The sequence below is a fragment of the Ornithodoros turicata genome, chromosome 5, assembly GCF_037126465.1.
Source record: "Ornithodoros turicata isolate Travis chromosome 5, ASM3712646v1, whole genome shotgun sequence".
Classification (NCBI taxonomy): domain Eukaryota; kingdom Metazoa; phylum Arthropoda; class Arachnida; order Ixodida; family Argasidae; genus Ornithodoros; species Ornithodoros turicata.
Window position 1 is genome coordinate 67,892,320 of NC_088205.1, and position 25,843 is coordinate 67,918,162.

The 25,843-nt window shown below is 46.6% G+C and overlaps 1 protein-coding gene and 1 long non-coding RNA gene across 2 annotated transcripts in view; both read right to left on the minus strand.

The window, feature by feature from the left end:
* Positions 1-2,578: 2,578 nt before the first annotated feature.
* Positions 2,579-11,131, minus strand: LOC135394629 (uncharacterized). Its single transcript, XM_064625462.1, has 2 exons — positions 11,038-11,131; positions 2,579-9,293 (listed from the first exon to the last, which is right to left on the minus strand). Exon 2 carries the CDS (start codon positions 8,936-8,938, stop codon positions 3,620-3,622), a length of 5,319 nt encoding a protein of 1,772 aa, XP_064481532.1. The 5' UTR covers positions 8,939-9,293; positions 11,038-11,131; the 3' UTR covers positions 2,579-3,619.
* A 9,130-nt stretch (positions 11,132-20,261) lies between these two features.
* LOC135394633 (uncharacterized) overlaps positions 20,262-25,843 on the minus strand; it is a 54,947-nt gene continuing 49,365 nt past the window's right edge. The window contains exons 3-4 of the long non-coding RNA XR_010422952.1: positions 25,452-25,568; positions 20,262-20,631 (exon numbers count right to left, since the gene is read on the minus strand). This is a non-coding gene — a long non-coding RNA (uncharacterized LOC135394633). The remainder of the gene's footprint in view (positions 20,632-25,451; positions 25,569-25,843) is intronic.

Sequence of the window (25,843 nt, forward strand, 5' to 3'; positions counted from 1 at the left end):
CATCGCGGCACAAGTGATCTTCCGGTGAATATACACGAGAATTACGAAGAACCACCATAAACTCCAAACATCGGCCCGCGTGTTATCCAAGCTAGAAAAGTGACAGTGTTGCCCCCTATACGTCGATTTCGCAGCGATTTGCTCATTTCCATATAAAATTTAGCTTTTTGTATCTCAAAGTACAAGGCGGTGGAAGAGCCTCAGGCTTTAAAAAAAACGAGGGTTGACTCAAATAACGCTTGCCTCCAATTCTGCTGTATCGCAGTTTCTCAAAAACATCTACCTAAAAAGTCAATAAATTTCAGGTAATCAGTTGTCAAGAGCTAGAACGTCGAACCGGCGTAGCCCGCACAGGTGACCCAAATAACATGGTGGCCTCCATGGATAATAGGGGATCCGGGTCAAGCTGGTGTTGTGGCCAAGCCGGGAAGCCGTTCTGGAGAATCGAACCGATTCACTTGAAGTGGAAGCTGTTGTATGGTGCTCCAACGCATCGGGAAAGCAACGTTTGGAGAAGCGTGCGAATGGACACCTTGCGAATCGTATCGTAAATGGTATGGTATCGTACGGATCATTGACCACCTATTCCATGGATTAGTATCTTGGTGTTCCCGAAATGTAGGACTTTCTCAATTTGTTTTTTTTTTTAATCCCCATTTCTTATTACAATTGCAGTGCGCTTTAACTGTCTTACAGTGTACGTCGGCAAATGTTATCTGTGGGTGTGGTACATTTCCTGCAGTATAGTATAAGTAAAGCCCCTGGCTTTCTCCTGCGGCAAATTCCAAATTCTGCGGCACAGACTTGTAAGTTACGCGATATTCCGCGGCAAGGAGTCAACGGCTGCTTGGAACGGGAAACATTCATTTTTTGGATAATGTAGGAACATAAAATATTTGATAAAATTACAGATTCAAAGCACTGTTGTGTTTTCCTCTGACAAAGAATGCAGTCTTTCACCTACAGTCACGTTATACCTGCTGAAAGACCTTTCAGAATCTGCAAACTTATAGGAGAGTTATAGGAAGTTTATAGGAAGGAGTTTACAATACATGCTTTATGCACTAAAAGTTTGCAATTTCTAGCTCATGGCTTTAGTGTAATTTTTCGGGCATTAACTGTCACAAGAGATACATGTAATTCTTCTGTGGGCCCTACTCTTTAATGCTACCTTATAGTGATTCCTGCTTCTCAGGTGAGTACATACTGGGAATAAAAATTTGATATCAGGCACTGGCATGTTACACAGATAGGCTGCGATTGTTCCTGAACATCCATAGGTCACTCGTGAGACAAATTGGCGTCCTGCCTCAGCTTTGTCGTTAACTCCTTTTAGCTGCTGGAGTGTGTTTGCCTCACCTGGGGAAGTTACATCTTTAGGACACCCATTTTGTTCCTGGGCTGTAACCATCACTTAAGAGTTAACACTTAACCCCCCAGGCCACCGCTAAACTGCACACGGGAGAGACACCGCCCCTTCTTCAGGCGAACTATGCACCATAAACTTAGGCGAATGCTATCTTAAAACTACAATCTGTCAAGCAGGCTTCACCTCATGCAGCGAAGCGTCAGAAGAAGCCCACTTTCGGAGGGTGTCGTTCGTATTCGGCGAACAGTCGAATATTCGCAAACCCGAATATTGGGTATTCGATTCACGAATCGAATACTTCGAGTGATTGATATTCAATTCGAATTCGAGAACTCGAATATCCGGCTCCCCCCCTCCCCCCCAAAAAAGGTATCCCGTGAAATCCCACAAATGAAATAAATGGCACAAAAAAAAAAAATTACTCCCATAATCAACACCCCCCCCTCCCCAGAGTAAAAGAAACAAACAAAGAAACATTTCCCCCCCAAAAAAACAGGTAAGTGTGGTATGAGTTGTCTTGGTAAGAGCTGTCCAAGACACCTCAACACGAGTTGTCCTTGTATGAGTTCAGTGTGCTGAGTTGCCCTGGTATGAGCTAACATCTGTTCATCTGTTCCCAACAGCCGATCCAGTGTTTCCTTCCTCCATGAGCAGCTACACGCGCTTTCTCACGTGATGTCCACTTGGCTGCATTACCCACCTGCAAAAATGGCATCAGTTCTGCTCGGGCAGCTTTTAAAAAAATCTGTAAAGGATAAAAAGAGCACCCTGTATAAGTTTTGTTGTTTGCACAAACATTTGGCATGTAGCCTGCTATGTCGATATAACTTTTCCTACTATTTTCAGTCATGTATCCCCAATAGAAATATATTTTTTTAGTAATTCACACAGCTCTGCCTATAACACAAATTGTGGAGAAATGTTCCATGCATAATCCTGCCTCTTTCGTGCTGATGAGATTGTTTTATATATATATATATATATCGCTGTTCAGCATAAAATGGTAGTATACATTTTATAGTGTAGTTTAGTAAACTAGCATATTTTTTGGTCTTGTAAACCTGCTCACTGAAACCTTACATACGATAAATGTGGTCAGAAAACATGATTGACATCCTCTAGTAATACTGCATTTCAATTACGCACAGTGCGACAGTAATCCGAAAGGGCTAACAGTTACATGAGGAGCATGCATTTCACAACTGTACGCACAGTTTGCACAGGTTTTAATGCTCGAGTTCAACTGGCAGTTCAATTTATCACAGTAAAAAAAAAACAGAAAAAACTCCCAAGGCAAATGGGTATGCAGACTTGCATAGGAAATATCTTACAATAGACACATTACTAAGAGTACTCCAAAATAATATTAATATCTGTTGATGTTTAGGTAATTCGTGTAACTTGCATACATCATAATGTAATCCGCATTACCAGCCGGGGGGTAACTTAATGACTAGCTTACGGAATAGGTCTGCGAGGTTGGATACAATTGAGAAGGCGCACAAATACCAGGAATATTTCCGTGTTTCGAAAGCAGTGCACGTCCCCGATAAAAGGTCTCGTTAAACAGCATAGTGACTACCGTATCGTTGCTTCGCATAGACATGCTCGCGGCAAAGAACTTAAAAACTTCAAACAACAAAGCTCGGCTGCAAATATCCGAGACGTTCAAACATGTCAGGATTTATGACTGTGGAGAGGCAAGTAACACAATGAACAAAGAGCAAGCCCACTCATTTTCTCATTTTATGAAGCATGAGCCACTGAACACTGGAATCGAATAGGACGATTCACTCGTATGTATACAGACTTTTTCAAACTTAACGTACGTTAGTAGGGTGCAATATATAGCAAACGCTCGCACGAGCTCTCCCTCCAAACAACACATCTTTTCGTTCTATTTCACCGTTCATGTCACAGTTCACTTGGGGGTTCAAACACAAGTTGAAATTCAATTTGTTGTCATGCTATACATGTAGCTATACATGAGTCAAAGTAGCAAATGCAGAAAAATAGGCCTCGACAAGGAAGTGAAAGCGCTATTGTGACCTCTGTTCAAAAATCTCAAATGAACACAAACGAGCGGCATAATATCACGATAGAGACCAACGCAACCAAGTCACATTGATGTTTGTCTTTGCTGGAGACCTGCTGCATACCAGCTAGCACGTATGACAAAATAATGTACATGCAGTCTGTCAAATCCTTTCTAGTCACACAGTCTTTATCTCTAATCACCATGCAAGCCCCCTAGTGCGACTGTGCACCCAGTTTCGTGATGATGTGCCTGGCTATCGCCGGCGAAAACTCTGGCATCACATTTCGCACTTTGTTACGGGTCACACCGTCCTGAATGAGAGCCGCCCACTCCGCACTGTCTTCGAGAGACTGTAGATGCCCGCAGATGTAGAGAGCTTTCCTGGCACGAGTTATGGCCACATTAAGGCGACGCGCATCCGCCACAAATCCTATGGACCCTCTCGGATGATATGCCCGCACACACGACAATATTACCACATCCCTCTCTTGGCCCTGAAAGCCGTCAATGGTGTTGACATCGATCAGACTGTTTGCGCCCAGACGAGAGGCTATCAAGTTCTTCTGCGCTTGGTAGGGTGTTATGACGCCTATGGTAACATTGCTACCACACTGTGCAACCACTGCATCACACAGAAGAATGACAAACTGAGCTTCACCGTGGTTCATCCAGGAAGTGGTCCCTTCTGTCATTTCTGGGCTGTTGGCAACATTGAAAACAATGTACGGAATGAGAGGGAAGGAGGCGTACGACTCGTCCAGTCCCTTCGTTGGCCAGAGCTTGCCCTCGTAGAAGTAGCGCGACGGGAAAGAGCAGATCTCCTTCTGCATGCGGCACTGCTGGGTCAGAAGGAAGATTGGCTGAGAGTTTGCGGATTCCTTGAGGTACCCATAGAAGCGCTCAAAGAGAGACTGCTGGAAGTTGAGCTCAACAGCTTCCCGTGACAGAACCGTTGCAGGCAACTGGAGAGGGTCCCCCACAAGGATCAGGCGATTCGCACGGTACTGCAGGGCGAGTAACAATTCCACTTCCGTGCACTGTGTTGCTTCGTCGGCAATGACGCACGTGAAGCTGTGCGGGCTGCTGCGACCGAAGGCCTCCTCTAGGAGTCTGCTACGGCAGCTATTGATGGTGGACAAGACAATGTGTGCCTTCTGTAGGAGCACTATCTTACGCTCATAATAGTTGCGACTGTGCTTCATCGACTCCTCCACAAATGCTCGCTTCTTCTCCGTGATCCGCAAGATCTCAGTCTTCAGGTGCTGCGCTTCAAATTCCAGACGTCGTATGTTTCGAAAATCTCGGCACGCAGACGACATGAGGGCAGTGATCCTCGCCTGGCACTGCCTCACTTGCGACTGCTTTGCCTGGATTTCGCAGTCAAACTCCTGCGTCTTCTCCTTCAATTGCTTCTGGATGTTTTTTTGAAGAAGTTCCTCCAACCAAATGCCTCGCACTTCATTGTGGATCATGTGCTCCTGTCCCACCCTGACGATCTTCAGCACGTTGTCAATGGGCTCCCCAGCCCTAGCTTGCTGCGCACGTGCCATGAGCAGGCGGCGGCCGATTTCGTCTACGGCCGTGTTGGACGGGGCGACCACGAGAAGCCGCTGGTTTTCACAATGGCGGATGATCTCCAACACAATTCCGAGGAGAGTACGAGTCTTGCCGGTACCAGGGGGGCCATGGAGGATGACAATCCTAGTCTCCTTCCCAGGTGCTTTCATTGCCAGCAGTGATGAACTAATTACTTCAGCCTGCTCCTTGTTGTAATCACTTAGAACACTGGAGTTCAAGGGCCCCCTGCGGCTCCAGAAGTGCTGCGGGTTGGGTCGAATGATGCTCTGCATGAAGGGGGACTTGTCGAGGTCCAGTATGGCTTCAACCTGGCGCAGGATGGGGGATATCTTGCTGACGACGATAAGCCGCATTGCCTTATTAAGGTTCAGAGCAAAGCTCCGAGCCTTCACGTGCACCTTTATTAGTCCCACAACGCAGTCGTCACTGTACTCTCCCTGCAGCAGCTGGGGAAGGGAAGCCTTAGAAGGGCAAGTGTTCTTATTGAGCTTATGCTGCACAATGAATCCAAAGACGGGGATCACTACCCTCGGGTTGTCCTGAACGCGAAGGTCAATTCGCACAAAGTGGCCCTCGAGTGGATACGCGCCTTTCTTCACCGCTTCGGGCTTTACGACTAAATTGCAAGTTAACTGTGTGATGTTTTCCACCGCATTGTCAGTCCTGTGGGCGAGGCTGTGCTCTGTCACAGCAACATTAAAGGTCATCTTTGAGGTTTTCGAGAAGTAATCCCTCCAGTCGTTAAACACTTGATACCAACTTTCAAGGCACAGGAAGTTGTAGTGCATGTAGACGTATTCTTCGAACGAACTGTACATGGACCTTTTCTCTCTCACTTTGGACATATCAATCAGTGGTGGTATCTTGGAAGAGTTGAGCTGCTCCTTGAACCACTGCACTTTCCACCCCAGCATGTATCCAATGAAGGTTGTGATGCTAACCTTTGGTGCTTTCTTCACCAGTTTCTTATGCTTCAGTCCCGCTCGGACACGCTCGGCAAACTCGGCCCTTTCTTGCTCGCTGCGGTGCTCAGTCAACGCCTCGGAAGAGAAACGAACCACTCTCGGTCGATCATCCTGCAGTACGGGTGGCCCACTTGTATTTTCTACCTGAACAAGGTTGCTAACGTGCTCCATCCAACTTGGCTGCAGCTCCAGTCTTCGTCTCTTCGGAGGTGGACCGTCTGAAATGTTTGCATGCTTTGCAGGCAATTGCAGCTCCTTCTGCAGCTGCTCGTTTGGAAGGGGCTGCAAAGCTTCTGCAGGCTTCTTGCGAGCTCTTTCCCGTATCGTCGGCTCTGCTATTGGCTTCATTCTCGACGTGGTATTGCTCGCTGCACCAGACGTGGACTCAGTGCTGCACGATGGCAATTCGGCAGAAGCAACTGCATTCCTCGCACCGGACAATATATCTACACGACGTTCTACCGCTTTACTTATCATGCCCTGTGCCGGTTTGACGCCACGGGACCTCGGTTTGTTCTTGCACACGTCGGCCGTGGCTATGCTCTCGCCAACGTCAAGCAGGTGAATTGCCCTCGACGGAAACCTATTCACCTGATAAAATAACTTTGAGGACTTCTCAGTGGCCGTACCACATGCAGGTGACTTGTCGGAGCTCTCCTTCTTCTGGACAGCAGAACCACCACCTGGCATTGGGACCCGATGATTCATGGACTTTTGTAACTTGTCCTTGAGAGAGACCTTTTTTGAGTTTGGTTTGGGAACTGGTAGTGGCTCCACGAGCACTGCCCTAGAAGGTGCAGTTGAACTAGACGGAACTTTCGGGCTAGCACTCTTGTCGCGACCGCTCAGTTCTGTAGAGTTACTTTTGCTATCGCAATAGAAGCTCTGCGACAGGACCGGAAAGAAATCGCACACGTCCTGCTCAGCAGTCCGTGGGTCAGCTTCAGACTCTTGATGTTTCCCTTTCCTGTCCTCACCACAAGGATGGTTGCTGCCTTCGTCCTGCTCATTGTTGCTCGGGTTCTGTTCATCCCATACGAGGCGGTTCACGAGTTCATCGTCAGGAGGCAAAACAGAAGCTGTATCCTTGGCTTCAGCCATAGCTTTGTCTTCCAGTTCTGTCTTCACCTTAACTATAGACTCATGGACAATCCATACATCATCGTCGTCATCTTCGTTTTGATGACAAATATGGTCATCGTAATCTTCTGGTTCTGGTTTTATGGCAACACCGGGCACGTACTCACCGTCATCATCATCCGACAGGACGATGACCAAGTCATCTTGTGAAAAATCAACTTCTTTCAGTGTTTTTGTCGGTGCATCGTCAATTTCTTGTTTTAATCGAGGGCCAAGGTCCAACGAAAATGGTGGTGGAGCAGAAACTTTAGCATTCTCACAATCCTGCGTTGCACTACCAGGGAGTTCTTGAACAGAAGACACACTGCACAAGGTACCTGATGAAATGCTATTTGTCTTACTGTGTTGAACTTTGTTACTCTGAGAATAAGCTGAGATGTCTGCATGTCTACTTTCGTCTGTGGAAATTAATGGTGTGCTTGTGTTGTGTATAGAATCTGACTCTGACATACTACAGGGACCTGGACCAGTAAGCATTTGGTCCAGCCTCTGCACAACTACACAACAGTCCTTCAGAAAGGAACCCGTGTCATTTGCACGTGGACATTCCTTAGGACTGTTGCTTCGTGTACTGGAAGGTGCCTTGCACAAAAGTGTGTCATGCTGTGCAGGCATATTTGGAGCAGCCCCAGCATCTTTAACTGTGCTGCAACTGAAAGTGTTGGGTTCGTCCTTGACTTTTAGCGGGGATGGCATTTCCTGTTTTACAATGCGGCCGCAACACAAAGAAGTCTCCTGAACTGAGGACACGGAGTTTGGAATGTCCCGGGACGTGGTTAATGAAACACCCGACTTCTGTGCTACGTCCATTTCACCGGCACAGTTTTCATCTTCCTGCTTAACTGTAACTTGACCGTCACTGCTTCGATGGTGTGAAGTGCTATCACGTGTCAAGCAGCAGCTTGGCTTGAGCCTAGAAGAATTTGCTTCTGTTGCAGTCGAACTTGATGTTTCCAAAGGCTGCAGTGCTGTTGCACAAGACACCTCCTTCTTTATGTTAATCCGAGGTGTCTCTGCAGTGGCTGACAAACACATAGGAGATTTTGGCAGCTCAGAAGCAATTTCTTCAGCCTCTTGTTTTACCTGTACTGTTCTACTGGGGAAATTTGTAGCATTGGATGTTTGGCAATGTGTGTGCTCGGATTTAGGCAACGCTAATGTGTGTGCTGCAGTCCCTTCTTTTATCTGCACAGTTCTACAGGAAGAATTAGCGGCACTGGATGTTTGGCTATGTGTGTGTTCACTTTTCACCGTCACAGGTTCACTTTTAACTGTGAGAGGCAAACCAGGAGCACCACAACTTGGTTGTTGGCCTGGCTTTTGAGCGTTCAAATGTGCAGCCCTGTGCCTTCTCTTTGGAAGAACAACCTCAGTAATAACAGGTTCATCGCTATCATCGTCATCACTTATTTCAAGTACAGCTAGCGGCTCCGTTTGAGCGCGCGGTCGCTCGACGAGTGGACAGTGTGCATTTTGCGTGCTATTTAAAGCCTCCTCCTTCAAAAGTGGTGGGCGATTTCTGCAAAGTCGGTACACGAAGATATCATCACTGCATGGGGAAGGCCTCCCAAAGCCTATTGTGTCATTCTCGGCAAGATGTACCGTAAGACTAGGCTGTATCTTCGCGCCATTAACGTAAACCCCGTTTCGGCTTCGAAGATCTTGTACAGCCCAAACTCCATCATCAGAGAGATTAAAACATGCGTGCTGACGGCTGATGTTGACGCTGTCCACGCGGTACCTTTTCTCCACGTTGCGTCCAATCACAACATTGCGTGAGTCTAGCGGAATTTCAGTCTTTCCCGAACTGAAATCACCACAACGCTTGAGCGTCCACGTTTCTTCCATTGTCTAGAGAACAAATCTTCCGCGTTTGATGGCAACATTTGGCGTCCGAAGGCGAAACCCCATTGACGACCTCGCCAGGTTTAGGGAACGGACAAATGCACTTCTTCATGCGCTCTTCGGAGCAAAGTGCACAATAAAAGATTCACTCATAGAAATGAAGCCAAACCATCCGTGCAACCGTCAGACTAGCTTGCTTGAGCTTCAGTATCTTCCACAGCCCGTTCGAGGTTAGTGAATGGCTAGTGTCGGATTTCGCGGCACGCCGCCCGCGGCTACTGGCTACTGCCTGCAGGACAGAAGCGCGGATTGACTAGTGACTAAAGCGGTTTGCTGAGCCACCTGTCGGTGAAGGTGTCTGAAAATGAACAGTAAAAAAGCGTAAAATGCTCAAATTCATTGTTCCTGGGTGATAAGCGCAGAACATGTACAAAATATTGCACGCAAAATAGTATATTGGTTAGATTGTCCAATCTTTTAATGTCGCAGTTAAAACAGATCCCGAAGGCCAATGTGAGCGCTGAAACCGCGCAGTTTCGGTTTCGGTTTCACACAACTCTGTCGCGACTATGATAATCATATATATTTGAATATATATATAATAATGTATTTGTCCCTTCTATGTCGTTCCAGCCTCAGAACATCAGTTCTTTCATGATAATCAAGTTTTGCGAGAAAAACTGCTTTTTCAGGTTGGAGACGATACTGGCATGTTTAAGCGTGATAATAAACCGGGCAAATATGAATTCAAGAACTGGCATGTTATCTGAAATTATAATACAGCATCAAGCAAAGATTGATCGAGAAGTCTGATACTAGTATATATAAAGCCACTGATTGTAATTTGTAAGCCTTCACAAGTTTCGGTTGCGCGAAACCGCAGTTGATGCTGAAGAGGTACCGGTAAGCTCGCAACTGATAAAATAGCATGAATGCAGACGAGCTGGTAGAGGGACCCCAAACTGTAAAAACGCCAGAGTTTGTGCAAAAAGGAAGAACAGATGACACAAAAGGATACTGCGATCTAGCAATTTCTACTTTCTTCGTGTTCGCTTCGTTTAACCATCTTTAATTTGACGTTGAAAATAATATTAATAATAATTTGACGTTGATGACCCAACGACATGTCATTGGCTTAGGGCCAGTTCTCACTTGGCGACGCCCGACGCGGCGTCGTGAGCGGGCAGCGGAAGTAGAGGTGCATTTCCGCCGCCCCGTCAGCGCGCACGATTTTCATGTTCCCACCACGGTGACCTTCCGTCCTCCAAAGCAGACGAAAAATCAGGGGGCGTGGCCTTTCTGTTTCACCCTATTGGTCGCCAGCTGTCTTCTCGGCAGCTCTCGTCGACGTCGTGATAGAAGTTCAGCATGGCAGTTTTTTCGGCTCGACTTCTCTCCTCTCCCGACTCCGGAAATGCGCGTCTATTTCCGCCGCCCGCTCACGACGCCGCGTCGGGCGTCGCCAAGTGAGCACTGGCCCTGACGGCATCACGAGTAGCTACCGACGCCAGTTGACGCCAATGGTCGCTTATGTACGATGAACAAGCGCATGTGTATACGAGGGGAAGGGCTTCAGGACAAAAGCCACCGATATTTCAGACACATGCTGTTCATAAGAAGAACAGTTTCTGTTCGATTTTTCGGTATCTCTCGTGCTGAGGCGCAAGTCCTGATTTCCTCACCGGGATTTTCTATCTTTCTACGTGTGTATATACATATGTGATAAGCAACATATGCTACAAGCATATGCGAAATTACTTGTACTGTTCGTTTACCACAATAAAGCGTTGCAGCAAGAGATGACTGAGTAAGTCCCAACTTTCAACCGAAGGAAAATTAAGTAACACAGTGAGCTTCAATGGGGTTGCGGCACTTTTGTATATACAGCTTATTGTGCCCCAGAGTACAGATTTTAAAAAAAAGTTGAACGTATCGTAATTGGCGAGATACCAGCCCTTGAAAACACACGCAGTAACAGCTCATAAAATTGGATAAGTAGCTATAGTTCGTCATACGTTCTGCCTCAACTTCTGTTCACTTGGCCGCTAACACGCCGAATTCATTCAGACAATACGCTGAGTGTGGTGAAAGGAAATTCATACCGAGAATGCAGGTTCACAGGAAGCAAAGGTGAGGCTATCCAGCTCGTTGCTCTCGATGAATCTGGTGTCTGGTGAGATTTGCAGCTTAATTTAAGCCCATGAAAGACAGCATCTACCGCGAATCAGCGGCAACCTATCAGTAACGTCATTGTTTTTACTTGGGTGCCTAGGATGTCAGCAAGATAACCAACGCATCACGACGCAACGCTGCCATGAGCATCAGGTAATGCTATCTGCATATCAGCAGTAATCTGTCTGAAAAGATTCGCCACGAAGCAATTCCCATCTGTTTCGCACAAGGACCCATGATTCCAGAGTGAAGATCTGGTGAGCGAACAGGTAAAATCTTCCACGCGCTCATGAAAGACTGCAATATAGACAGGGGAAAAAAATAAAAAACAGTCGAAGGTCTTGGCTGCACGTAGCGTATATGAACTCATCCGTCGTCGTACCAGCACTGGAAAGCTGTGTCAGCCTCACTGGGCCATGCAATATAGACAGTTCTTACTCCAGTCCTGTCATCGTAGCGCTCTGTGGGCTGTCCTTGGGAATTTAATTTAATTTATTTATTTTCACAGGAATATAAGTGTCAGCAGGTACACATAAGACAGATACACATAAGAGAAGATTCCTTAAGGAAGATTATAGCTATCATCATTCATGCCTGTACTGCATGGTGATGGACCTTGCAGGGAAGGTTCCCGTATGAGAGTTACCGTAAGAGCTAGACCGCCACGATTTCACATGTGTGAGCCGCTCGGTCACCGTGCTTCCTTCTGGATAGAAGTCGTTTGAGTCGTTCCTCAGCGAGTTTCAGATTTTTCGCGGTGAGATTTTTTGTCCGATTCCGGACCTGGCCATCATCCACCATTTGCTTCCCTGCTGCCTTAATCGTCTCTATTCCATACAGTTTGCAATCTGTACAACACACATCTGTACAATACAATCTTGTCGAAGGAAAAAAGAAGGGCAAATCTTGCTTCACGAACGTTTTTGACGTGGTATTTATGAAATATACTCAACTCAGGTACCTTCACCGGGAGCTGGTGGCTCAAGCGATATAGCTACTTTCTAGCACCTTTTGGGAGGCCGACCGGGCGGCCCTGCGGGGTCATCATATAGCTTCAGCCCACTCTATCATCTTGCCCAAAGGTGATCGTCAGGCCCTCGTCCGTGCTGTCTCTGCAGACAAGACAAGATCACAGTGGCTGCATGACATTACACCCTACTCTCTGCTCCACACAGTGGATCCTTCTCTTTCACTGTCGCTTCCTCGTCGCCTTCCGCGACACTACGCATCCCTGCTTCACCGCATGCGGCTGAATGTTGCATTTACACCAGTTATGAGGCAGCGTCTTGGCCGTGCGCCCTCGGACCTTTGTGCAGCATGCAGTGTGCGTGCAGACCTGCACCACCTACTTATGGACTGCCCGGACTACCAGCGGGAGCGTGCGATCTTGCAGCACGAACTGCATGCGATCGATCATCGCCCATTTACCATAGGCAAGGTGCTGGGCCCATGGTCCAGTCCAGCTCATACACGCCAAGGTCTGCGTCACCTTTGGGACTTCTTGTCATCAACAGGCCTCTCCACCCTGCTTTGATTACCGGACCCCTTATCATATCCATCATCATCTCTCATCACGTACAAGTGGCACTGGGGCAGCGCCCAGCCTGCTGGCCGGCATCAGCCCCATCTCATCATCGTATCTCTATTTGTGTGTGTGTGTGTCAGAAAATTTGACGCCGTAGCACTATAACCCAAACCACGCTTCAACGTCGTCAAGGACTTCTATATATGATTTCTGCTTACCACTTGCATGACTCCTGTGGGTCTGTCACGAGAAGTACTGGGTTCGAAACCCCACCAGTTCATCCTGGCGGACTAGTTGGTAATATATGAGAATAAAAGCGCTAAAAGTAAAGTAAGTAAGTAAGTAAAGTAGTAAAGCAAAAGTAATTATTCACAATATGTATTCATCTATTCACGAGTTTTCAGCAGAATACGTTGGACAGTTAAGCCCAATGGTTAGATGAAGGCACTGCGGGTTACGATGGGGCAGGTTGTCCCATTTTGAGCGAGGTGAGTTGCCACGTACAGCTGGCATCAGAGTTAACTTGAATGCCATCCCGGCCTGCGGACCCCAGTGGTGCTTAGCAGAAATAACGGCGTAAGAGGGGTGACCCTCGTTATGTTCTCTACTAGGCGCTGCCAGGGTGGCTCTCTCTTCCCGCTTCGCAGGCTGGAACGCTGTTCAAGTTAACTTTGACGCCAGCCGTACTCTAAACTGGCGAGAACCACTGACACCGCAAACCCTGTCCGCAACACACCGCTTCAGTTGCCTTTTTTTTTAGTACGCTTTACAGACTGTGTAGTATTTCCGCCCGCGTGTATTGTCCATGTCTATGTGTGTGTGTTTTGTACATAGTATTTCATCCGTCTTATACACGTGAAATCCATACCTAGAACGAAACCTCTCGACGCTGCGACAGACCTTGCGTGAGAAACCGGTATAGTCGTTACTCGGTATAAGCACTAAGACGATCGGTTCTTTTCTTCTAGTTTGTTTTGATATTTACTATCAGTAGGCGTTGTACTCGGTGCATGAGCACAACACTATATACAAGGGAACGCACACGAGAAGGCATGCCCCAGCCTGTGTGACAACCCTCGCTAGTCGCTATACCGAGGCATATGAAAGAACAAATGAAGTATGCAAATGAGCTCGTGTACTGTAGAAAGGGGGCAACATTCTCTTGACCCTGAGGAATACACAAAGAACACGCGTCGAACTTAGCCCTTGAGTATGGACAGTGCTCACAGACACAGAGTCGAAATCTGCACAACAAGTTATTGAGAACACAGGTGCTTATATAGGATAGGCTCCTCCGCATCCCGTAGTGACAGACGTGTGCAGGTGTACGAAGCAGGTCAGAGGTTCTCCAGTGGGTTCCTGCTCATTGTGGTGTCGTTTGAAATGAGCAGTCTGACAGCGCCGCAGAAGCATATCTTTCTCCTAGCAGACGGACGAGTATGGCACTGCGGAGAGGTGACCGTTACTTCATTATTCGACGCTTAACGGCACCCATAGCTATACCCGCCAATGGACAGTTGACATTCCTTCCACATCAATGTGCGCAAGAGCTGACACAACGCTCTCTTGTGAGGCCGTCAACGGCGAGCCCTTTCACCATCACCACCACCACCACCACAACGCTCTCACCCCCCCCCCCGTTTTTTTTTTCTTCTTCTTCTTCTTCCGGACGCCACACAATTCCTTTTCGTCAGGATGTCGCATAAATTCATCGGCTGCGATTCAATGGGGCTTTTTCAGCTCAGTGGCGTTGCCGCTTCCGCCAAGTGGATTCTCCAAGATGCCGTCGCTATATGGCGATTTGGAAAATCTGGTACACGTCCTTCTCCCCATTGCCCGCACTACCAAGCTTTTCAGGACTACACTTACGGTATCTGTTGTAAATAAGCTAGACTGTCGCCCTCTCACTATGGTAGAATTACTTGGTACATGGTCAAATCCAGTCCACCGACTCCCTGCCCTGAAAGCACAACAAACCCTTCTGGACAACGCAGGACTTAAGTCCCTCACTGTGAGCCTCGTCATTATACTTTCACCAAATTACTACGAGCATGGGGTGGAATATCTCCTGTGGCAAGCGATGGACCTCCTCAATAATCACCACAAATTAAAGTTGTTGTTGTTGTTGTAGTTCGGTAAAACGTAATTTTTTGAAACGACGTTCCCTAAAACGTTGGACGTAGCCATCTTCCCGGAAGCTTGATTTTCCAAAAAGAGGCTACGCTAAGAATAATCCCCGATTCAAACTCTCGCGGCACCAGCTAACATCTGTAAGTGTAGCGGCAGTCAACAGATGGCAACACGGGCCCCGAGCCAACAGCGAGCCAAGTACTGATGTGCTCTTTTCATGGTCCGATCAGGCGGGAAATTTAATCCGGTTTTGTGCCCTCCTCGCGACGTCGCCTTCGGGATTGCCCGTCTTTCATGGCATCGGAAATGCGGTCTCAGTTTCTGAAAGGGGTGATGCTGTTCTTTATTGATAATTCAAATCTACACAGACGTAAGCACGTAAGAAGAGCGGAATGTGACATTAGTTCTACAAGACGGGGACATGAAGCGAAAGACTTCTGATTTTTGATGTGCCAAGGGAAAAGGTGGAGGGAAATGCTAAGCGACATTATTATTGTTGCATAATGTTATTCGGCAGTTGAAGGCGTACCACATGAAAAACGAGTAGCCCAGTAACGACCAGTGTCCTCTCATCCACGCATGCTGAAGTATAAATGATTTATTTACGTTCTTCACTTCATGCACGCATACAATCTTCCACCTAGATGCCCTTAAGCGGTACTCTTCAACTATTAGTACGACCAGCCTGCAGACAAGTCAACCAAAGGGAACCTGAAAAAAAAAATTTTCAGCCTGTTCCAAGGAAGATTACTCAGGATGGTTCTGCACTGCGGAAGATTATCCTTGCAAGCAACGAAGTAACGGGTAACAAGTCCTTTGATGCCGCCACGGGGTCGACATCAGGAAACGAACAGTGGAGGTGATCGTGGTGATGATGTCAATGTAACTCCGCATACAATGAGGGATCGAGTCAGTGGCGTCAGACGTCAACCAGCAGGTCGGAAAACTTCAAGAAGCCGCCTGGATGATGATATTAAATATGAGCAACGACAATCCCTTCGGAGAACTCCTCGTGGACCTCTGACCGCACGTCACGATATCTAAGTAGTAGACTGCCTGAGACACGTATTCGGGGCGACGCGGTAACATATTTGTCGTCCGGCGTTTGCGGAACAAAGAGCTGACGTCAGCCACTGTGTCAATCAGAAAGTGCTGACCATAGTTGCCGTCCGTTACAAACGCATGGCTTGCTGAGTGAACGGCGTAAGTATTTTGGATGGTCCACAGCAGTGAATGACTCTGCTGAAGGTGCCGTGCTTCCATCAAAGACTTGCCCCGGTAGGTGAGTGACGAAGTCCGGATGGTAGGCGTCGTGGCACGGACGATGCATCGGCGTTTTTATGTGATTTTTCTTGTGCCGATAGCGTGACGTCGATTTGACTTATCCAGCTGATATCGCCTGGAGCTGCTGAAGCCTGAATGGGACAGCAGCGACGGTTGGTTCTCCCATGTGTGTAGCAGTCAGGTCGCGTGCAGGTCCGGATGCAAGGCAGTCATCGGTCTGCTCTGCGCTGATGTCCTAAACAACAAAATCCGGAAAACAACTTTGTAGAGCTACTAATGAGAAAGTCCACGCTTTACAATGTGGACTGCGATACGATTCCAAGGTTAGGCAGGCGAGGACTTGATGTCGATGTAGATGGCGCTGCAACGCGAAAGAACTAAGAAAGCACTAAGAAAACTTTGTGCGTACCTTCTAGACTTAACTCATGTATGTCTATCGACTGATCTTGCAAACATTAATCGATATCGCCCAAACCACAGTTTTCACATGTATTTCCATTCAATCCTATGTATTGAACTACAAGAGATAAAGTATATTTTCTATGTTTTCATATTCCTTCCATATATCCCTTCGCATTCCCTATATGAACATCACCGAATGGTGCCCGGCTTAATGTGCCTTCCTGGGGGATGTTGAATCACATTCCATGGGACAGGTAACTGACGATCTGGAATACTTGCTTGAAAATACTTCGGGGCAAAATCTTATTCGTTTTCTCCACCGGGGTTAGCGCCCAGCTAGAGCAACACGTACGTACTTAACTCGACCTCGTAATTAACTAATATCTAACATCTCAATTTTTTTCTTTTACCAATCAACCAATCAGTCAATGGTAATTAACTCGAGTTTGAACTGCCGCCATGTCTCAAAACCTAATGCGTGTGTTTTTTATTCCCTGTTAGCGCCGCGAAGCAACTGTGGCTAAAAAACCTAATATGTGCCCGAAAAGATACAATTGAGAAGCCTATCAACGAATGTTACTGACTAGTCATCTAGTAGTTGCGCACACTCTTGCATATAATGTCCGCCTGGCCGTATGACCCACCAGCAAAAAGTTGCATCTCTGCTGCTCCCATAGCTTTCTTCCTAGCAAAAAATAAATAGAGTAATAATCTATACCGAATTATAAGAAAAAGCCTGTATGTTCCGGATAGCATTTCGGATAGAGGGCAAACGTCGTGGGCCGGCGGCTGCAGAGAGTGGAAGTCGCGAGTATCACTTCTGCTCAAGTCGTGAGACGGCGGGTAATGCCGCTCTTAAACAAATAAAGTCCCGTCACTCACCGTCTTGGAGGGGAAATGACACTTGTTATTCCAGCAAGTGACATACGTCCGTGATCGCCGAGACCGAGGGTAAAAAGAGAGTCGTGCACGTGCACTCTGTCTGCAGGTGCGAACGATATGATACGCATCGGAAAATGTCGCGTCTCGGAGTGAAACGGGAGATAGGAAAATCTCAACCGAAACGGAGGAACTGTTAAGAAGAAAAGTTAAATATGGTTTTCGAAACATACAACTCGCAATTACTTTGCATATCTGTATTGTATTTTATTTTGGGGGTTTCATTCTGCTTTTTTAACTGTAAATTTATAAGGAAAATGCTGTCCAAGTGCAAAGTTGCAACCCATCACGTTCTCCAAGCGGTGTCAATTAGGTATGTGCGTCATGGACATCGCCCACACTGTAAAGGGGATTTACAGTTTCCGATTTTCACGGACGACAACTAGAAAAAGCTGACTTCACATGTGCTACGTAATAATAGCGAGTTTTAGTAGATTCGAAGGTATAGGATAACGCTTCCTAAAACATGGTAAGCTAATCACTTCGGTCCTTCGAAGTGAGTGACATCATGTTGCCGATCGTTAGAGAGTTTAGTGAGAGTACACAACAGGGTTTATTCACCCTACTTACAACAAGAACAAAACTGGCTTACGGCATGTTGTAAACACAAACCTGGCGGGCAAGAAGAGCGATAACCGATAGCCCAAACTTGGGCACTGCCCACAACTTTCACGTCCCAATGGGAACGTTTACAGGAAAACGGAACTAACCATTTAATTGGCAAAATGAAATAGGTTAGTCACGTGATGATGACGTCGAAAAATCCACCACCCGCTCAAGGTAGATCTAATAATCCTGTGCGCCATCTTGAGCACGACGTAGTTTCCGCAGCGCTTGGGGATCAAGGAATTACCTAAGCTTACCACAAAGGCGAGGTCGCCGTGAGTCCTTGATTGAGATGCAGCTTGCCTGCTCTTGTTCGGCTTCGTTAATATATACACAACTCTTACAGTGAGTTTTAGTATATCGTACGCTGTCGCCTTTGCGTACGATGTACTAAAAGTCACTGTTAACAGAGCTTTGCGCATTGCTCAAAACTACCATGCCGTTCCTTTCGTACGCAAAGGTGACAGCGCACGATATACTAAAACTCACTTTTTAGAACTGCGTACGCAATCGCTTTGCGCACGCGAGGAAATAACGAGTACACGCTCCCCAGAACGTGGCGCGTGCACAAAGTGCACGCAAAGGGCAAAGTGCAAAAGCGTGCACAAGGTGTGAACGCTATGGTGTCCTTTATTGACTATGCCGTTCTTTAATTGATGCATGTCACTGGGGGCTATGTTCATCCTTCTATTGCCTCGGCTATGCTGCGTTATGACGACCCATTCTCATTGGGGACCCAGAACGCTTGGGTACCCTACGCTAGAACTGTCTGATATCTCGTCCACTGGATGGCGCCGTCCAACACGACACCTATCCATTGTGTCATAGTCAACCTGGGGCCTGGACAGCTTCATTCTTAAGTGCTCCAGACTTCCAGCAGACTCCTCCTCCCTCAGATGCTCTCTTCTTTTGAGGAGAGGACCGCCGCCTATGGATAGCCGTGGTCTTTCCCGACGTCATCTCGTTGATGTATCAGTCTTCGTCCTCCCCGGACCCGTGCCGTTATCGGACAGTGCTTGATAACTTCCGTGGTTCTTGGATGTATCGTGTTGCACCTCAGAAAGCTAGGAGCGCGCGCCGTTCAACACCTGTATGTCGTAAAGACGCCAAGCGCAGTCGCACAGTGTATTTACTTTAATCGGGATATCTTGTTGATATAAAGTGGCAGCGTGAATGTAGCCGGATAGAGGAACGGGTATGTGGAGAGCCACGGTCGAAAAGCCACGCTTTATTTGATTGATTTTAATTGCGGGTTTTTAGTGAACTGTTGATAACGAACAAGAAAGGTACGATAATTTCACATTGATATTTTTATTGCTGACTGATTAGATGAGTCACGAAAAAAGTAAGTTCATCTTCGGTAACGTTTACAAGCGATATACGGACACTCTCTCATGAGCACTTCACCATTCTCCTTTATTTATTTATTTTTTTCATAATCAATGAATCAGCAACTTGACCTGGTGTACCCAGTGTAGTTCAAGACTGCCATATGCATGACAATCAGACTGTTTGTTGCTTAAGTGCAATGTAGTATGATATTGTTGACCGAACAATGTTATCCGCTAAATGTGCTCTTTCACAAGAATAATAACGCACCATCAGCCCTGGAAGTATGAATTTTATGCAAGCTGCACGACAAAGAAGCAGCAATGACAAGCAAGAAGCAGCAGTAATGACCTACGGCGTACCTTTCCGTTGTTATAACGTCTTGGCCACAGCAAGTGTCTTCATGCAGTCCAGGGACAGCGGATGACATGGGCCACAAGGAGATACAAATGAACACACTAATTAGGAAAACATCATTGATGAATTACAAAGTCCCCAAGCAGCAAAATGTACTGAACGTCGAGTGCAATAGGGGTGGGCGGTATGTGTCTTATCAATGTTCTTCAGTGTCGCGAGTGTGTTCAAGGCCTTCCACCTACCCGTCCACCCCTATTGCACTCAACTTTCAGTACATTGTGCCGCTTGGGTCCGTTCCGGAAACCAGCCGTCTGCACTCTGCCCGTCGATATGTTGGTGTACTCTTATCTTCTCAGGATCTCACGGTATAGACCATGATATCTGCAGTCACAGCAGCCACGTCGGTGTCGCATAATTTTACGGCTGCAATTTTTCAGCGTGACTTATTGGAAGAGCGCGAGCGTTGAAAACCGAAAGCCATCAAAACAGAGGGCACTGCTAGACGAGACGAACAACGTCATGTTTATGAAGGGCAAGCCTCACAAGGTGGGACGATGTGTGTTGACTCTTGAAGTGAGAGGACCGTAGGGATACCGGAAGCACTAAAAAGTGCACGGTTTCCGGTTTGCATTCGTCAACCGGTTAATGGGTGCGCACAAACTAAGGAAGGGACGCGATCGTCACAGTTTCCAGGAAAGCATGGCAGTGCACGTAAAACCGTATCACTAGGGGGTGAACTGTTGCAGTTGGTCTTCTGCGTCTTCTTCGTAACGACCGTCCTGAAGCTAACTTTGACCGGTAAAATACTTACGTGTGACTAGATGCGACGAAGACGTTGGCCGAGCTGTTACGATAACCATCCTCCGCACCAAGTCCGGGGTGTGACCGCCAAGCTCCAATCTTGTCATCGACTGTGCTCTCTGTGTGCTTTCCCTGGGCATTGGTCTAGACGCTGAAAGACGTGTGTCCCTCTGAAGTTCGCAAAAGACGCATAATCCCATCCAAGCGACATGTCGTCCTCTGCTAGGCAGGTAGTTTAGTAAACACATATCGAGAGATAGAGGCCTCAGCGCTCATGCGCTGTGCCACTGGGCTGCAGTCATCAATATTCATAATCACTACCGCCTACACTTTTGCCCAAGCGGGCCCACTTGCACGGCACCAATACCGTCCGCGTCAGAGATCTTTGATGGCACCACTACAGCACAACATTGTCGCGCAAACTTTAGACAGTGTCAGTGAGCCTTCAAGGGTGAACCTTCTTCAGCACCGCGGATCTCTAGAACGTATCAAAAGCCTATTTTTTCCAATCCAAAAAAATAGAGAGAGAGCTCTCTCTCTATTTTTTTATACAGCGTGTTTTTTTAGTCTTTACAGAGTTTTTATTAAAAAAGCTAGGCTGTCGTTTTTGCAGTTGAATGCTAGGGCAAGGCGAGCATCCTCTGGAGAATGTGTGCAACTACACGATGACTCATTACCTAAAACTCACGAACATTTTAATCAGGGGATTTCGTGCAAAAGCGAGACAGCAGATTGAGAGAATATCCTAGATGCAAACAACCATTTCACGTTTAAAAAAGCCTGAGATACGCACGTGCGTTAAAATATTCATCTTCTAATTTTGACATGCCAATTCAGCCGACGCCGAAACCGCGGCGACCGGGAACGCAGGTAGTACAGCTCTCATTCCTCGTCAGAGGGCCACGTGATTTGGAGCGATGGAGATGATTGGAGCAGGTGCCGCTCAGCTGGAAAGATAAGCCTCCGTCGGCGAAGGTGATACGTTGCTCAGGCGCGCTTTTTCGGTTTCGACTCATTTGCATTCAGAAATTTTGCGATGAACATTTCACGGCACGCGCGCTTTTCTTGATTTTTACAAGATGGAATACACGGTGTGTGCAGAAAAACATGACCCGCATTTAGGCACATAGCTCGTTGTCTACCTAACTAACGAACTTCTGGTGGCGCACGATGGCGCATTTATGCGTGCGAAATCTGCAGAAAAATTGTGGAAGCCGTACTCAGCTTAAAAAATAAACGGAACAACGAAAACGTCGGCTTTCGTGCATCAGAATCATAGGTGGGGAAGTTACTTTTATTTTGTAGTGCACTACCGTTACTCGCTACTTTTTCGAAAAGTAACGCGTTACGTTATTCGTTACTGTTGCGGTAGTAGGTAACGCGTTACTAACGCCGTTACTTCTGATAAGTAATGCCGTTACTTTTGCATTACTTCACCAGTTGTCCTTATAATATGTACCATTTTTGGTTGAGTCACATAAGTGCATTCCGCAAATCAATACAAGCAATGTTGGGCACAAACAAGGGTGACGCATGAACACAACTTACATGTACGATTTATTGCAACGCAGAAGTAGTTGATGTTCAAACTTTTCATCGGTGAGCTTCGCCCGTTGGGCTGAGAGGACGCCTAATGACCAGTGAGTGCTCCTTGTCAAGGTTGATAGAGACGGTGACCTTTTATCTCATACAGTACAAATCCAAACAGCCAATTCCTTGGTACTTTGTTACTTGTTCAGAGGGTAGAGGCTATTTTACTGCCGCTTTTGCCCCATTCGTCCGAAAAATACCAGAGGGAGTGAAAAATAGAGGTGGTAAACAAAGGTGACACCTCAACCAGGGTAGGTCAACAACCCTTCATTGTCAACCCCCCCTATGATCATTTATCATTCATTGCCTCTCATTTTTTAATATCCGCAGTTTGCATCGCCCCGTATCGTTGATCTTGTGTTGTGTATGTTATGTGTGTGTTGTGCTTGTTGTATAGTACCATGTGAAATCCGTCTAGTAAATCTCTCCCACACACAACCCTTCTTTTGCGTTCTTCGTGGGTGTCGATGTGACCTTCTTGTCATTTTTGAAGATGAATAGAAAAAATCGGGGATTCTCCCGGATTCTGCAGGCACGGTCCTCGCTCAAGCTTTCAAATTCCCGAACACGCAGTAACGCATAACGCCGTTACGCGTTAGTTGTTAAAAATGTAATGACGTTACGTTACTCATTACTTTTCTCCCAAATGTAATGCGTTACCATATTTCACTACTCGAATGTAACGCGTTACCGGTAACGCACTACTTTCTAACGCGTTACTCCCCACCTATGATCAGAATAGGGCAACATGGTGGACAACAGGGTGTATGTGAAAGAGCAACACGGTGGACGTAGGAGAGTTGTGTTCAAGTACCGCTAGGGTAGCTATCGATGCATAAATCGAAACGATGTCTCACATGGATGCTCATCGGCAGTACCCCTGGCGGCGCCTGCACATAACTCTCCTGAGACCGAAATGCACTACCATGCACTGTCGTGACCGCCCTATTCTAATGCATGGAAGCCCATGTTTTCGTGCTCTGTTTATTTTTTTACACTGAGTATGGCTTCCAGGGTTTTTTTTTTTTTGTAGATTACGCATGCATAAATACGCCGTCGTGTGCCACCGGAAGTTCCGCGGCTAACGAGTTACATGTAAAAATGCGGGTCACGTTTTTCTGCACACACCCTGTAGATTCCAAAGCGGATTGTCCCCCGTTCTGTTATCTCGCTTTTGCCACAAATTCCCTAATTAAAGAGTTAATTAATGAATCTCAGGTAATTAGTCATCTCGTAGTTTCATACTTTTGTTTCATTCTTCTAGAGTGTGTCCGCCTGGCCGCAGAACTGAACTGGAAAAACGAGATCTATGCTGCTCACATAGCTTTTAAACAAAAATTCTGTAAAAGCAACAAAAAAAAAATTCTGTAAAAGGAACAAAAAAAAGGACCCTGTATAAAACCAGCACTGGACCAGTGATTTTCCAGACCCACCCCAGAGCCCCATAATGTTTGGTGACAACTCCTACCTGTCTTTCCTGTGCACCCCCAGAGGGCCTTTGTCGTATATCAGCTTTAGATATATATGTCGGTAATCATCAGTGTTGTACCCGTTACCGAAATATGGTATCGCGATACCGATACCCGTTACTTGAGTAAAAAGTATCGAAATACCGATATCGATACTTCTTTTTTAAAGTAACGAAGTACCGCTACCGTTACTAAAAAAAAGTAACGCGATACTTGGGCGATACTTTTGTTTGAAATACGGATATGGCGCAACACGGAAATATGCTTACGTGAACAGTTTTGCAGTGAAAAGACAGCATATTTCATATGTAGCTCGGAAACGTTATGCTTGACTTTTATCAATAGCTGGTACTTGAAATTGTCTCCTGCCATCCATGCAAGCCGTGGTGTCTCCGGCAGCTGACAGAGGCCAGTGTGACAATTAAGTTAGTGTCAGGCCCACACAAACCATGGAGTCCAATGACCCAGGAATCTTTCCGAAGTTAACAATGCCACAGTATATGTGAGCGTGACTCAGTGCGACACGGCAGCTTAGCAGTGGAATCCAGAACGCACTGTCAAAATCTTGACCTCTGTTCGTTGACCTCAACTCTTTTGTTGAAGACAGCGTGGTTATTTCCTTCAGTTTCAAAGAAAAACGGTGAACACGTGTTTGGTATAATTTCATAATTCCGGTTACGGAGCACGTAGGCGTGTCCACGAGCTTCTTGTCGAGGGCAATAACAATGAATAAGAGTAAGAAATATGGTCGGTGAAGAAAGGGTGGGGCACTAAAAAGTATCGGTATCGGTAACGATGCGTTACTATAAATTTGTAACGGAAATACTTTTCCGATACCCACTTAAGAAAGTATCGCGATACGCACTCCGATACCGAAAAAGTATCGATTACTGTAACGGCGTTACTTGTAACGGCGATACGTACAACACTGGTAATCATACGTAAAGCTGTTACAGCTTTAAGGTAACAGCAATAATGGCATCGTCCCGAGCTTGCGATTCTGGATGAACCGCTGTACTAGGCTGCCTGCGGCAGAAAACGCAGACTTTCTTTACTAGCAAAACAGAGCTGATATTCCGCATCTTCTCCTCGGCTGTCACAGATTCGACACCCCTCGAGCCACGCTCGGACGACGCGCCTATACTGGAGCTGCGGTGCGCAGAATTTCCTGTGGCCACTCTGCCCGGCCCAGTACGACATCGCACACAGCGATCTGTGACCAAAGCAGTTTTGACGTTCCTGAGCGACACAGGCCTCATGAACAGCCTGTGAACTCAAGTCGTGCCATCTCATTCTTCAGTGCCCCACCCTCAACGCATTAACATCATCTTTTTTTTTTATGTCAGCTTTTTCTTTAATCTATCTCATCCTTGTTTCGCCGTTTGTTAATTTATCCTTTACTTTCTAATTCTTTTCTTTTTGTTTATTTTATTATTCTTTTATTGATTTGTATTTTTCTTTGCGGAACAGTAAGCCGACGGCGTCCCGTTTGGCTGAACTTTCCCCCTTTTTTTTCTCTTTGTTTTAAGAACTATCCCCCCTCCCACACACACACAAACAGAGCAACAAGTGAGTGTCTAAAGTCGCACACAAGGACCCCTAGCATGTGGTTGTCGCGCGACCACCACGCCCTATGGAGGCGCACTTACGGGGGTACTCACACTCGTAAATCACTCGCCGAGTTGCGAGACTTTGCAGTCGAGGCAGAACATGTAAGCCTTCTCAAAGCGACCATTGTCTTTAGAACCCTCCAGCTGAAAACTAAGACCCGTATCCTTCCGTCACGTGGACCACATGATACCCCCTAAATGCCCCCATAAATGGCCTCTTCCACGATCGCAACGACAGTCTCAAGAGAAACGCTTGTGCGAAATGTCCTTTCGCTAATGTTGCTGATAATGAGAAATGTCACCTGATACGGACGTCTTGTCTGGTACCAAGGAGAATCTGTCAGATGGTCTGGTGTTTCCACTGTTTGTTTTGTCTGGATATTCTGCAAAACAACGGCGTATTGTGTGGTGTGTGGGCCCTGAAAAACAGGAAGAGTATAGTGCAGAGATATATAAGTGACTTTGATGATGTGTCCCCAGATCTTTTACAGCGCTGGGTTTGAAAGATGTCGCTTACAACGACTTACGTAATAAGTAGAATACAAAATACGTGTTTGCGACGCTGTTTGGGTCTATGTCTGCCGGAGTTGGTTGCTGACTACATGCTTGCCTGAGACGCTTAGTAGTGTGTCCCAAGCACCAAGGGGTGTTAAAAAAGAATTCGAGGGGTGGGGGAACGGTCATTATTATAGTT